Here is a 14,345-nt window from a genome sequence, read left to right as displayed (position 1 = left end):
GATCCTTTAAAAGCATTGGAAAAGTCACGTTACTGCCCGAGGACTTCCAGTAGCTTCTGTTGCACTTACCATCAAATCCGAGCTGCAGAGCATATCCCCAGGCCTGTGCTCTGGCTGTGCCTTCTGGCCCGGCACCTCCTCTCTCTCCACACTCTGTGCGTCAGCTCCTCCTCTGTCCCCAGACTCGTGCCACAAATTTTTCCCGCTTGCTTCTGGATTGTCAGCTTATACATTGCATTCAGGAGACCTCTGGTCGCCCAGACTACAGTAAGGTCCCCAGTCACAGCTGTTTCTTCACCTTGAGTTATTTTCTGCACACAACTCACCACTACCTAAAGTTTATCTTAGGTGTGTGTTTGCTTTTTCCATTAGAATGTAGGTTGTGCAGATCAAAGACTTCAGTTTATCCCCAGAACCAAATCAGCCCCTGGTGTTGAACTTAGCATCTGTGGTGTGTTCATGGAGCGCTGGGTCAGCAGGTGGTTCCTGGAAGCAGCATCTGTCTGGCTCCAGAGACTAAGGCTTGGGTCTCAACACCACACAGTGGACATGGGTAGCATCCGCTAGAGCTCCAGCAGGGGGCGCTGCCTGGGCAAGCCACTCATCCCGCACTCGCACCTGAGCTCACCTCTGTCCTGGCACCAGCTGGCACTGTCGCCCTTCCCTTTGCAGCTCCCTTCCCTCTCCAGACAACCAGCAATGCAAGAAAGGAGGCATCACTGTCTTCTGGTGCTGATGTGCTCTCGTGTTAAGGCAGCAGCTTTCACGAGGAGCTCATTTTTCTCCCATAAAGACATGATGAGCATAAGTCATATTAGCCTCACTCTTTTATTTAACTGAATAAGTCAAGTTGTTCATTCATGCATATGAAAAGATTGGCTTATGCCAGGTACATGGACAAATTCAAGATTCAGATTTATTCTCATGACTTCTCTCCATCCTCCCTGCCCCCTTCCCAGAGGCCTTGCTGAACATTGCGGCTCCTCTCACCCCAGTGCCTGTCCCCAACCTGCCCTTTTCCTCCACGAATCCATGTTTGATGTCGGGGAAACCAGCTGATGGTATCCCATGCGTCACACACGGATTTGCTGCTGCTCAGCTCCTCCAACTAGATGTAACCCTAAGAGTGCACGACTTTCTTTTGTTGCTGCGATGTTCCCAGTGCTTAGTACAATGCCTGGGGCATAGTGGATGCTCAGGAAGTCACTAATGAACCCTTCAAGTTTTGAGATGTGCCATTTTTTTCTCATTGTTTAACTCTACATATTTTCTTTATAATTCTTTCACCATTGAGTTGTTGGGAAGTGTATCTTAACATTTCCAAATGTGTGGGGGATTCCCAGATAGTTTTTGTTACTGATTTCTTTTTTTTTTTTTTTTTTTTTTTGAGACAGAGTCTCGCTCTTGTCACCCAGGCTGGATTGCAGTGGTGTGATCTCAGCTCACTGCAACCTCCCCCTTCCAGGTTCAAGCGATTCTTCTGCTTCAGTCTCCTGAGTAGCTGGGACTACATGCACCTGCCACCACACCCAGCTAATTTTGTATTTTCAATAGAGACGGGATTTCACCATGTTGGCCAGGCTGGTCTCAAACTCCTGACCTCAGGTGAGCCGCCCACCTTGGCCTCCCAAAGTGCTGGGATTACAGGCATGAGCCACCGTGCCCAGCCTTGATTTCTGAATTAAATGAAGTGTGGTCAGAGAACACGATCTATGCAATGTCAGTTCTTTGGCGCTCACCTCAGGGTTCTCAGATGCTCCACATGGGCTGAAGAACACACGTACCCTTGTACCTGTGCAGTGTAGTTTAGAGTCCTGTGGTGCCTAGCTGGTCCGCTCACTCCTGCTGGGGTGTAGTGGGAATTCCCTCCCCTCAGTAGGCACATGACGAGTAGGGAACAAGGGTCTCTCCCTAATGAACTGAAGGAAGCTTTGATGGTTTTTTTTTTTTTTTTTTTTTTTTCTCTGCAATGAAGTCACATGTTCTCAGAACATCATAGGGAGTTCAAACTCTGGGAAGGTGGTCCAGCTTTGGGGTCAGGATTTCTGGACCAGCCACTCATCATTTCCAGGAGTTGCTTTTGAGACCCCTTGACTAACTGAAGTGATGGAGTCTCCAGGTCATGTGTGTGCACTGACCCCACTGCTGGGCGTCCAGTATGTGGGATACAGCCATGAGCAGGACAGATGCCCTTTCTGTTTTAGTCAGCAAACACTTCTGTGGCCCTGGCTCTGTGTTAGACACTGTTGGTGGTTTAGTGGGGAAAAGGTCTTTATCATCATGGAATAACTATTCCAGTGAGGAACTATAGCAGGGTTCTCTAGAGAAACAGAACCAGTAGGACATAAGCAGATATAGATACAGATAATAGGTATATGAGAAGGGATTTGTTAGGGACATTGGTTCATGCAGTTGGGGGTGCTGTGAAGTCCCACGATAGGCCGTCTACAAGCTGGAGACCCAGGGAAGCTGATAGTGTGGCTCGGTCCAAGCCCGAAAGCCTTGGGACAGGGAAGTTGATGGTGTAACTCTCAGTCCAAGGCTGACGGCCCAAGAGCCTGGAGTGTCGCCAGTGTGTGTGCTAGAGTCCAAACACTGGAGAGTCTGGAGTTCTGATGTCCGAAAGTAGGAGAAGGGTGTCCCAGATCCAGCAGAGTGAGTGGATTCACCTTTCCTCTGTTTTTTATTCTCACTGGGGCCTTAGATGATTGTCTATTCCCTGGCCACATCAGTGCAGATCTTCCCTGTTCAGTCCACCAACTCACATGCCAGCCTCTTCTGGAAACACTCACATAGACACACCCAGAAATAATGCTTTACCAGCTGCCTGGTTATCTCATAACCCAGTCAAGTTGACACCTAAAATTAGATATTACAAGAACCATCCAGCAGGATAAGAGCCATTAAGGTAATAACAGGGAGAGCAACACACTCCAGACCGAGTGGTCCAGAGAGAACCCTAAGGAATTGTGTGTAACCTAAAGCTCGAAGATGAGTAAGTGCCTATGCAAAGAATAAGAACAAGGCCTTGCAATGGGAAAAGGCTCAGGCTGCTCAGGGGCTGAGGCTGGAGCCTTGTGACTGAGAAGAATGGGAGGGATGGGGTTGAGGGTGAACAAGGACCCAATTCTGCTGTGCTTTGCAGGCCATGGGGAGGAATGTAGATTTTTAGAAAAATGGGTAGCCTTGGAATTGTTTGAGTAAGGGAACAACTATGATCTAGATTTTTAAAAAATAGATTTTAATGGTCAGGTATGGTGGCTCACGCATGTAATCCCAGCATTTTGGGAGGCCAAGGCAGGAGGATCGTTTGAGGCCAGGAGTTAAGAACAGCCTGGACAACATAGTGAGACCATGTCTGTACAAAAAATTTAAAAATTAGCCAGGTATGGTGGTGCATGCTGGTAGTCCCAGCTACTCATGAGGCTGAGGTGGTAGGATCACTTGAGCCCAGTAGTTCAAGGCTGCGCTGAGCAGTGATTATACCACTGCCGTCCAGTCTGTGCAACAGAGTGAGACACTGTCTCAAAAACAAACAAACAAAAAGACTATTTTTTAGTGTTAGGTTCACAGTAAAATTCAGCAGAAAGTACAAAGAGTTCCCATACTCCCTGTTCTGTACTCCCTGTTCTCACACATGCACAAGCTCCCCCTCTATCAACATCCTTGACAGAATGGTACCATTGTTAACAGTCAGTGAACCCACACTGACACATCGTTACCACCCAAAGTCCGTAGTTACACAGTATACTCTTGGACTGCTCTTGTGTGTAGGGTTCACTCTTGGTGTTAGACATTCTATGGGTTTAGACAAACGTATGATGACATACATCTGCCATTACAGCATCATACAGAGCAGCGCCACTGCCCTAAAACTCCGGTGCTCTGCCTATTCCTCCTTTCCTCCCGCCAGCCCCGACAGCCACTATGCTTTTTACTATTTCCCCAGTTTTGCCTTTCCCAGAATGTTATAACATTGGAATCACAGTGTGTAGCCTTTTCGAATTGACTTATTTCACTTAGTGGTAGGCACTTAAGTTTCTTCCATGTCTTTTCATAGCCTGATAGTTCATTTCTTTTTAGCAGTGAATAATACTCCATTGCGTGGATGTATCACAGTTTATTTTCCATTTACCTACGAAGAACATCTTGGTTGTTTCCAAGTTTTGTCAATTATGAATAAAGCAGCGATAAATATCTGTGCATAGGTTTTTATGTGGACATAAATTTTCAGCTTATCTGGGCAAACACCAAAGAGTACGATTGCTGGATGAAATGATAAGAGTACGTTTAGTTTTGTAAGAAACCGCCAAACTGTCTTCCAGGGTAGCTGCACCATTTTGCATTCCCATCAACAATGAATGAGAGTTTCTGGTGCTCCAAATCCTTGCCAGCACTTGGTGGTGTTGGTGTTCTGGATTTTCACCATTCTAATAGGTGTTGGATATGTTTTTATAAGATCACTCTTTTTTTTTTTTTTTTTTTTTGAGACAGAGTCTTGCTCTGTCGGCCACGCTGGAGTGCAGTGGCACAATCTCAGCTCACTACAACCTCCGCCTCCATGCTCAAGCAATTCTCCTGCCTCAGCCTCCCAAGTAGCTGGGATTGCAGGCGTGTGCCACCATTCCTGGCTAATTTTTGTATTTTTAATAGAGATGGGATTTCACCATGTTGGCCAGGGTGATCTCGAACTCCTGACCTCAGGTAATCCACCCACCTCAGCCTCCCAAAGTGCTGGGATTACAGGTGTGGACCACCATGCCCAGCCTTTTTTTTTTTTTTTTTTTTTTTGAGAGAGAGTTTTGCTCTTGTTGCCCAGGCTGGAGGGCAATGGCATGATATCGACTCATGGCAACCTCTGCCTCCTGGGTTCAAGTGATTCTCATGCCTCAGCCTCCTGAGTAGCTGGGACTACAGGTGCATGCCACCATGCCCGGCTAATTTTGTATTTTTAGTAGAGACAGAGTTTCTCCATGTTGATCAGGCTGGTCTCCAACTCCTGACCTCAGGTGATCCGCCCGCCTCTGCCTCCCAAAGTGCTGGGATTACATGTGTGAGCCACCGTGCCCAGCAAAGATCACTGTTTTAGCTGGTTGGAGAATGGGGGATACTCATTAGTAGGCTGTCGCTACAGTCTAGGTCATGGCAATGAAAATGGAGCAAAAAAGATGGATTTTTAGAGGATATTTAGAACAGAAAGGACCTTCTGATAAATTCGTGTGAGTGTGAACAGAAGTCAGCATGTGGAGTAGTTCTGAGTTTTCTGAGTTGTGCACTTGGGCAAATAGATACAGCCACTACTCAGGGAAAACTGGAACAGGAACTGTTTATGGAGGGCAAGGTCAAGTGTTCAGCCTTGGATTTGTTAGGATGTGCTCACTTTGTGATAATTAAACTTTTCTTATTCTCTTGCACTTTCCTATAGGTATGTTATATTTTGATTTTTAAAGCTAATCTTTAAACTCATAATCTGTTACTCCCTCCCTGAAATTATGCAGTTATCGAGTTTTACATTGGTAGACACTGACACGGTATTTTACCTACCCTGGATTTAGATTTTGCTAATTTAAATCTCAAGAAGAATCTTATTTCCAAGCTTATCTGAGATGTTTTTACTGCCCATGTAGACATCAGAATAGTTTTGTAAGGGGTTAGGATTAAGACACCTGATAAACTTGAGTTTATTATGCATCTTTATTTTGGAAAATATGCTCAATTAGACCATTTATTACAAAGACTTTCTCCAGATGAAAATAAGTGTTTAAAATGTTAACATGAAAGAATTACATTGGTAATATTTATTTTCATGTTTAGTTAAATGCTCTGCGAGACCTTCATCCATTACCCAAGATAATTTTGGAATATAGGCGGGTAAGTTAATTTTTTTGTACGTAAAAGGTGATGAAGGGGAACCATACAGCCCTGTGTCATCAACAGAAATCCATAATGGCTGAAGTAGCCCTCCCATTGTTCTCGGGGGATAGAGTTTTGTCAGGTTAACCTTGTACTGGCACTGTTTACTTGCACCCTAATGTGATTTCACCCAACTCTGCAATCAGCCCCACTCACAAACCCCAGGAGTCAAAATGGAAGAAGACAATGAGGAATCAGAAGGAAGTAGGTGGCACGCCACAGCTGTGTCGTCGGTGTGCAGGAGACACCCAGCAGTACCTAGTCTCGAAGCCTCCCATAACCCCTCCCTGGCTTCTAGGTCTGCCAAGACCATACCATAGCAGTGTTGTGTCGTCCTGCATTTACATTTGCCAGAGATTTCATGAGTGGCCCCCTTCCCTCCCCTGGTGATTCCCTTTCTCTGTTCACACACCTGCCATTTCCTTCCAAAGTTCTCTTTTAGTTGTGAACCACGTTTATAGCTTTTGCCACTGCCCACAGCATAGGTCCTAGTATTCACTGAGCCTGTGGCCTGCTGTATCCTGAGGGCCTGGCAGCTGTGAGGGAGCACATTGGCTCCAGCCTGGCCCTTTCTCCCTGCAACGATGTAAAGGGGCAGCCACAGGAGACACTGTGTCAGAGTATTTGTTTATCTGTTTATCTTTGCAAATGTCCTGTAAATCTAGAATGATTCTAAAATTAATAGATCTATTTTTAAAGAGTGGAATGACATCTTTCTCTGTGGGTCAGTGTTATTTAATCCTGGTGCCACCTCAGGTCATTCCAGGGCCTCCCGGAGTCATCTGAGGTGATAGTAGCAGCACGTACCCAGCACTCTGTGAAACAGCATTCACACCATTCCTGTTTAAAGACTTAAACCGGCCAGGTGTGGTGGCTCACGCCTGTAATCCCAACACTTTGGGAGACTGAGGTGGGTGGATCACCTGAGGTCAGGGGTTCGAGACCAGCCTGGCCAACATGGTGAAACCCCGTCTCTACTAAAAATGTAAAACTTAGCTGAGCATGGTGGCACACGCCTGTAATGCCAGCTACTCAGACTGAGGCAAGAGAATCGCTTGAACCCAGGAGGCAGAGGTTTCAGTGAGCTGAGATCACGCCACTGCACTACAGCCTGGGCAATGGAACAAGACTCCTTCCCCTGCCCAAAAAAGACTTACGACTTAAAGAAAATGATTATTTTTGTCTTTCTACCTTAGGTTCACAAGATCAAGTCGACCTTTGTAGATGGATTATTAGCTTGTGTGAAAAAGGTAACAAGCTTTACAAAAAGATACTGTGATTAGGACTATGGTTTTTGTGTGAGTTCAGATACATATAGAACCTTTGTAATTTTAGTCAATGATGAAATAATCTAATATTCTCTCTTTTTTTTTTTTTTTTTTTTTGAGACAGAGTTTCGCACTGTCGCCTGGGCTGGAGTGCAGTGGCGCAATCTCAGCTTACTGCATGCAACCTCCGCTTCCCGGCTCCAAGCGATTCTCCTGCCTCAGCCTCCCAAGTAGCTGGGATTACAGGTGCCCGCCACCACACCCAGCTAATTTTTGGTATTTTTAGTAGAGACGGGGTTTCACTATGTTGGCCAGGCTGGTCTCAAACTCTGACCTCGTGATCCACCCGCCTCGGCCTCCCAAAGTGCTGGGATTACAGGCGTGAGCCACTGCACCCAGCCAAAATAATCTAATATTCTTGAAACTATGAACCATAATACTGGTATCATTTAGGTCCCCTTGCAGCATAGGTTGACATTATGCCTTTAACCCTCCGTTTATAAGGAAGCTCTAGCTGACCACCTTTCACATCCACGATTGCATCTCTGTTCTGGATTCATTTGAGGAAGTTGTTACTGTTTAAGTTCAAACCTGAGGAGACTGCAGTCAAGAGATGTTCTGTGACTCGTTCAAGTTCACACAGCAAGTGACAGAACCTGTCTGTGACGCACAGTCCTATCTTGAGCCCATGCCAAGTTCCCCACAGCCCAACAGCTCTTACTCTCCCCATGCACAGGATTTGTAAGTGACATAAAGTCTTGTTGCAGTTCCTAAATGGGTTAGGGGGAAACCTCCTTACTCACCCTTCCCTAATCACACGTCAGGAATTTTGTAACCCCAAGGACATTTCAGGGTTGGAAGTTTAGGGCCAGCAGCTTGTTGGCTTCTGGAGGACCAGTGAGTGTTATGTGTTGTGGGTGGAGGCTCCACCACATCCTTGACTTCACATAGCATTGCCAGAGTTTACACTGATTCTTTTTAACTAATAAAGGGCTCCATTTCCTCTACATGGAATCAGACTGGAACTGTGACTGGAAGACTTTCAGCCAAGCATCCTGTAAGTTGTGTAAACAACTGTCTTTGTTAAACGCCGTTTTCCTGCCTTGCTATTGAAGTTTTGTCTCCACATGTGTTTGCCTGTGTACTTTCTGTTTCCAAGAGTGGGCTTCATACTGATATGCTGTGTTTTATTCTGTTTATTCTGAGAACATAGCAGGAGAACAAGGCAGGTGGGTTCTCTTGTGAAGTGCTGAGATAGCAGGGCGGGGGCTTCACACCCAGAAACCATGCACTCCCGTGTGAGGGCAAAAAGGGCACCCCTACCCCATCTTCCTTTTCAGATTTGTGCCAGACAGGTGGCTTCTGATTTCCGGAAATGTGTTGAAGTAGCTGATGCTATGATGAACAGCTTCATTTTTTGGTGGTTGTTGAAACTGTGTCTCTGATGAAAAAAAAGAAAAAAAGCCGTAAATTCCCTTGAACTTACGATGCAGCTTCCATCACACTTAAAGCAATTAACTTTCTAAATGGCTCTGTATTTTGAACTAAAAAAGACTCATGATTAATTTCTCATTACAGAAAATTCCTTAGATACAGAAAAGAAATAAAAATAATAAAAAGTCACTTGTTATGCACCATGCAGAACTGTGGTGTCTATCTTTCCACACTTCTTGCTAAGCACATATATTTATAAAATACAATTTTTTAGGCCGGGTGCGGTGGCTCATGCCTGTAATCCCAGCACTTTGGGAGGCCAAAGCAGTAGATCATGAGGTCAGGAGTTGGAGACCAGCCTGGCCAATATGGTGAAACCCTGTCTTTACTAAAAATACAAAAACTAGCCGGGTGAGGTGGCGGGCGCCTGTAGTCCCAGCTACTGGGGAGGCTGAGGCAGGAGAATGGCATGAACCCAGGAAGCGGAGCTTGCAGTGAGCCGAGATCATGCCACTGCACACCAGCCTGGATGACAGAGCAAGACTCTGTCTCAAAAAAAAAAAAAATTTTTTTCTACAAAAATAAAGCCATGCTATTTTATATTATGCTTTTCTATTTTAACATCTCTTGATATCATTCTATATTAATATTGATTTGAATCTATATTTAAATTTAAATATATGAATTAAATATGTGAATTAAGTATACACTAATATATATAAATATGAATATATATTAATGGTAAAGAAATACAAGTATGTGGAGATTTACAGAATGAGCAAATGTTAGTCATCTTTCCCTTCCCTCCATAACATGTGTCTGTCCCGTGGGTTCCCTCCATTAATGGTCAGGCCTTCATCTAGGCATTTGCATAGATGGTGTACCGAGTGCGTGCAGGCAGAGGGACACACTCGGGTGACTGTGTGAGGAAGAGGAAGAGAGGCTGGGATGGATGGGGGGAGTTTGCGCTGATCGTATGGTCTCTTGGGTGCATGGACACCCACTCTTGGTCAGTCAGCTCTCGGGCTGCCAGCTGTCTCTGGCCTTGCACTTTAGGGGGCTCTTCTGGGGTCTTTATCTAGGGAAGAGTAGTACTAATAGCAATACTAATGCGAATACCAATACCAGCACCAATATCCATGTGAATACCAGCGCCATCTCCTCTGAATGCAGGCACTGCGGCCACATTACCCTTGGGCTAATTTCGCAATCAACCACAACTGCTGTAGTTTTCTCTTAGTTGATACTTCTTATCTATGAGTTATTTAGGAATTCTGCTGAGAAACTTTTTGTGGAGGTCCTTGCTTTTGCTTTTATGGAGTTATAAGTTTCTTTTTCCATTACATTTTCAGTAAATCTCTTGCTGTGTTTTATTCTCTTCCAGAAGTTTCTGAAGGGTCTGGTTTGTGAGTAGCACTCCTCCCAGGTTCTCAGTGAAGTTCTAATTTTACCTACTTATTTTTCCGTTATTTCAGTTGAACTTTTGGAAAGATGAGATGTAAACATAACATGTGCATTCAGCCATGACCTTTAACTGGAAGCTTGTGTCATCATTTTAACAGCTGCATTGTATTCCATTTAATGGCTACCCCTAATGATGGCCATTTAGATTGTTTGCAGTTTTAATTATTTTATAGAGATACCATAAACATACTTGTACTTTATCATAGCAATACCATACCAATTTCAATAGCAATACCAGAGCCAATACCATAAGCATTTTTGGTACTTTTTTTCTGTTGATTTCTATAGCATAAATTCCTAGAGATAGAGTTTCTGAGTTACAGTATATATGTATTTTTAAGGCTTTACGTTGCCAAATTAGCCTCTCCACCAAAAATAACATTCCCACCACATAGTGTGTGAAATGTTTGGTCCCCTAATCCTTGCCAACACAAGGAGTTTTCATTTTGATTACTTTCCTGACTCATTTTTTCAATTTCCATTTCTTTAAATATTTGTTGAGGTTGACTGCATGAAACAATTATTCTTCTTTGAATTGGCTGTTCATATCATTTGCCCATTTCTCTGGAGGGTGTTTATTTTTTCCTATTGGTATGGAAAAGCTCTTTATATAATAAAGATTAACCCTTTTTAAAATGTTGAATTATTTTCCTCCAATTTTCTTTTGCCCTTTAACTTTTAAGATATATATTCTGGTTTGCTGTACTTAAAATGGCTTTTTAAAATTATACAAATAACATATTTCCAAAGAATTCAAACAATAGATAAAAATGTAAATAACAAGGTAAAAAGTCACTCAAAACTCCATATCCCCACTATAGCCATCTTTAACATTTTGGTAACCATCCTCTAATTTGTCTCTTTATGCACACACACATTTACATAAATGGGATCACATTTTATATGTTGTTTTTATTGTAGACACTTCTCTCACACCCACATACCTCAGCCCTCCACCCTCAATCCCAGTGCTCTTGGTAGCCCATGATAGCAGCCTAGAGCTTGTATATCCATATTTTCCTTGTGACTTATTTTACAGTCTCATATAGGCCCATATGTGTCTGCACATATACACATAGAAACATGTACTTTGTCATTATTTATTTTACAGATTCAGAATTTTCCTTTCCTGCCTCTTGCTTTTTGCTCTCAGCAACAGCTTGTGGGGATCCCTGCAGCTCACCTGACAGAGCCTTGTCCCACTCTAGCTATGTGTGTTCCACACGTGAGTGTGGTGTGCACTTGCCCTCTAAAAGTAGAGCTGCAATGAGCGCCATGCATGTATGTCCTGTTGTATTGGTACATGTATTTTTATGGGATGGATTTTCAGATATGGAATTACTGAGTAATTACTATACTGGGTACAGAAGATATTACATTTTTACTTTTAATAGCTTTTATTAGATTGTCTTCCAAAATGCTTTCAGCCTGTCTCTGCCCTGAGCAATGTGTGGCAGAGCCTTTCCCACTCTCTGTGGTGACTTTCCCCTGTACTGACATCCCTTATTATTTCTGTCTTAGTGTCATCTTAGGCTGCTAATTTATACACTGCTGGTAGGAACGTCAAATGGTAGAACCACTCTGGAAAGAGAGTTTGGCAGTTGCTTAAAAAGTGAAACCTACACCTACTGTATGACTAGCTACTTGACTCCTTGGTGTTTACCCAAGAGAAAAAAAAGTATCTGTCCATGTAAGGACGTGCAGTGAATGTGTGTAGTAATATCCTAAACTGAATAATATCCCCAAACTGGAAACAACCCAAATATTGATCAACAGGTGAACTGATAAACCAAGTGCGGTACACAGAGTCCATGGAACACTACTGAGCAATAAAAAGAAATGAGCTACTGAAACACAGAGCAACAGAGCTGAAGCTCATAGTAACAATGCTGTGAAAGGAGCCCGAGCTCCAAGATTATTTAAATACTCACCTCTGTTTTCTGATAGAACATTTGTGCTTCTATTTTTGTACACATAAAACTTGAATCCAGCTGCACATTATTTAAGAAAATACTATGTAGGTTACATGATAATGCCATAAAATGGCTAGAATTTCAATTACTTTTTTTTTTGCTTGAAGTGCACAAAATACAGTTGACTAATATTTTTAAAAATCAGATTATTAGCCTGGGCAGCATAGGAAGACCCCATTTCTACATAAATTTTAAGATGCTTTAAATTAGCTGAGCATGGTAGCTACTTGGGAGGCTGAGGCAAGGAGGATCACTTGAGCCCAGGAGTTTGAAACTGCAGGGAGTTGTGATCACATCACAGCACTTCATCCTAGGTGACAGAGCAAGACCTTGTCTCTTAAAAAAAAAAAAAAAAAAAAAAAAAAAATCAGGCCAGGTGCAATGGCTCATGTCTATAATCCCAGCATTTTGGGAGGCTGAGATAGGCAGATCTCTTGAGCTCAGGAGTTCGAGACCAGGCTGGGCAACATGATGAAACCTCATCTCTACCAAAATACAGAAAATTAGCTGGGCATGGTAGTGCATGCCTATGGTCCCAGCTACTCAAGAGGCTGAAGTGGGAGGATTGCTTGAGCCCGAGAGGAGGAGGTTACAGTGAGCCGAGATCACACCACTGCACTCTAGCCTGGTGACAGAGTGAGATCCCACCTCAAAAAAAAAAAAAAAAAAAAAGAAAGAAAGAAAGAAAAAGAAAAGAAAATTAGGTTATAGCTGGTTCTCAGTATTTTCAGAAAGCTAAATTTCCCCCACACCCCCTCCTAAGAGAAAGTTATTGCTTCTGGTCCTTTATATGGAAATAAAAAAAGAAGAAAAAAGAGTCATTGCTGCCAGTTGCGCAAAAGTATCCTTGTGTCTCTTTGTAATATCTCCCTCCCCACGCCTCAACCTTCACCCATGTCCTTGGCAACCACTGACTTGCTGTTTGCCACTATCTATTCGTTTGCAGTTTCTGGAAACCTCTGTGAATGGAGCTACACAGCATGGACTATCGGGCTCCTTTCACAGCATTGTTACTATGAGCTTCAGCTCTGTTGCTCTGTGTTTCAGTAGCTCATTTCTTTTTATTGCTCAGTAGTGTTCCATGGACTCTGTGTACCGCACTTGGTTTATCAGCTCACCTGTTGATCAATATTTGGGTTGTTTCCAGTTTGGGGATATTATTCAGTTTAGGATATTACTACACACATTCACTGCACATCCTTACATGGACAGATGCTTTTTTTTCTCTTGGGTAAACACCAAGGAGTCAAGTAGCTAGTCATATAGTAGGTGTAGGTTTCACTTTTTAAGCAACTGCCAAACTCTCTTTCCAGAGTGGTTCTACCATTTGACGTTCCTACCAGCAGTGTATAAATTCTACTTCTTTTACACTCCCAGCAGCATTTGATCTGGCTGGTCTTTCTAATTTGAGCCATTCCGCTAGATGCATTGTTGTGTCTCATTGCAGTTTTCATTGCATTACCCTAATCGCTACTGCTGAGAGTCCTTCCATGTGCTAATTTGCCATTCATTTCTCTTTTTCAGTGAAGCATCTAGTCAGATCTTCTGTGTATTTTAAAGGGACCACTTATTTTCTTATCATTAAGTTTTGAGAGTTCTGTATATATTCTAGACACAAGTCCTTTATCAGGTGTATTTTGGCAGATAATTTCTTCCAGTGTGTGGCTTGTCTTCTCATTCTTTTGACACCATCTTTTGAAAAGCAGAAGTTTTAAGTTTTAATGAATTCTGATTTATCAATGAGTTCTTACATTGATCATGCTTTTGGTATTGTATCTAAGAAACCTTTGCCTAAACCAAGATCGCAAGTATTTTTTCTACATTTTTTTCTAGACGTATTATAGTTTTGGGCTTTACATTTAGAGCCATTTGAATTGACTTTTGTATATGGTGTAAAGTTAAGTGTTTAACATCATCTTTCTTACGAGTGGAGATCCAGTTGTCCCAGCACCATTTCTTGAAAAGACCATCTTTCCCCCATTTAATTACCTTGGCGCTTTTGTCTAAAATAAATTTACTATCAACATAAGGGTTTAATACTATACTCTGAACTTGGTCTAGTTGATCTATATACCTACCATACCAGCAATGCACTGTCTTTATTATTATAGCTTTCGAGTAAGATTTTAAATTGGGGCATGTAAGTCCTCCAACATTGTTTAAAAAAAAAAATGGTTATTTTGGGTCTTTGGTCTTTTCCATTTCCATATGAACTTTATAATCAGCAGTTTGTCAATTTTTACAAAAAAGCCTGCTGAGATTTTCATTGGGATTACCTTGAATCAAGAACTCA

At 42.8% G+C, this 14,345-nt stretch overlaps 1 protein-coding gene across 1 annotated transcript in view; it reads left to right on the top strand.

Moving 5' to 3' along the window:
* The window catches only part of POLN (DNA polymerase nu), a 167,305-nt gene that overhangs the window by 80,888 nt on the left and 72,072 nt on the right, over positions 1 to 14,345 (top strand). Inside the window, exons 15-17 of the mRNA XM_030920310.1 lie at positions 5,815 to 5,871; positions 7,110 to 7,163; positions 8,173 to 8,238. Coding sequence (XP_030776170.1) covers positions 5,815 to 5,871; positions 7,110 to 7,163; positions 8,173 to 8,238 — 177 coding nt within the window. The remainder of the gene's footprint in view (positions 1 to 5,814; positions 5,872 to 7,109; positions 7,164 to 8,172; positions 8,239 to 14,345) is intronic.

This window comes from Rhinopithecus roxellana, chromosome 2 (assembly GCF_007565055.1).
Source record: "Rhinopithecus roxellana isolate Shanxi Qingling chromosome 2, ASM756505v1, whole genome shotgun sequence".
Taxonomy (NCBI): domain Eukaryota; kingdom Metazoa; phylum Chordata; class Mammalia; order Primates; family Cercopithecidae; genus Rhinopithecus; species Rhinopithecus roxellana.
The sequence above is the reverse complement of the archived record's forward strand: the minus strand, read 5'-3'. Positions and strand labels throughout refer to the sequence as shown.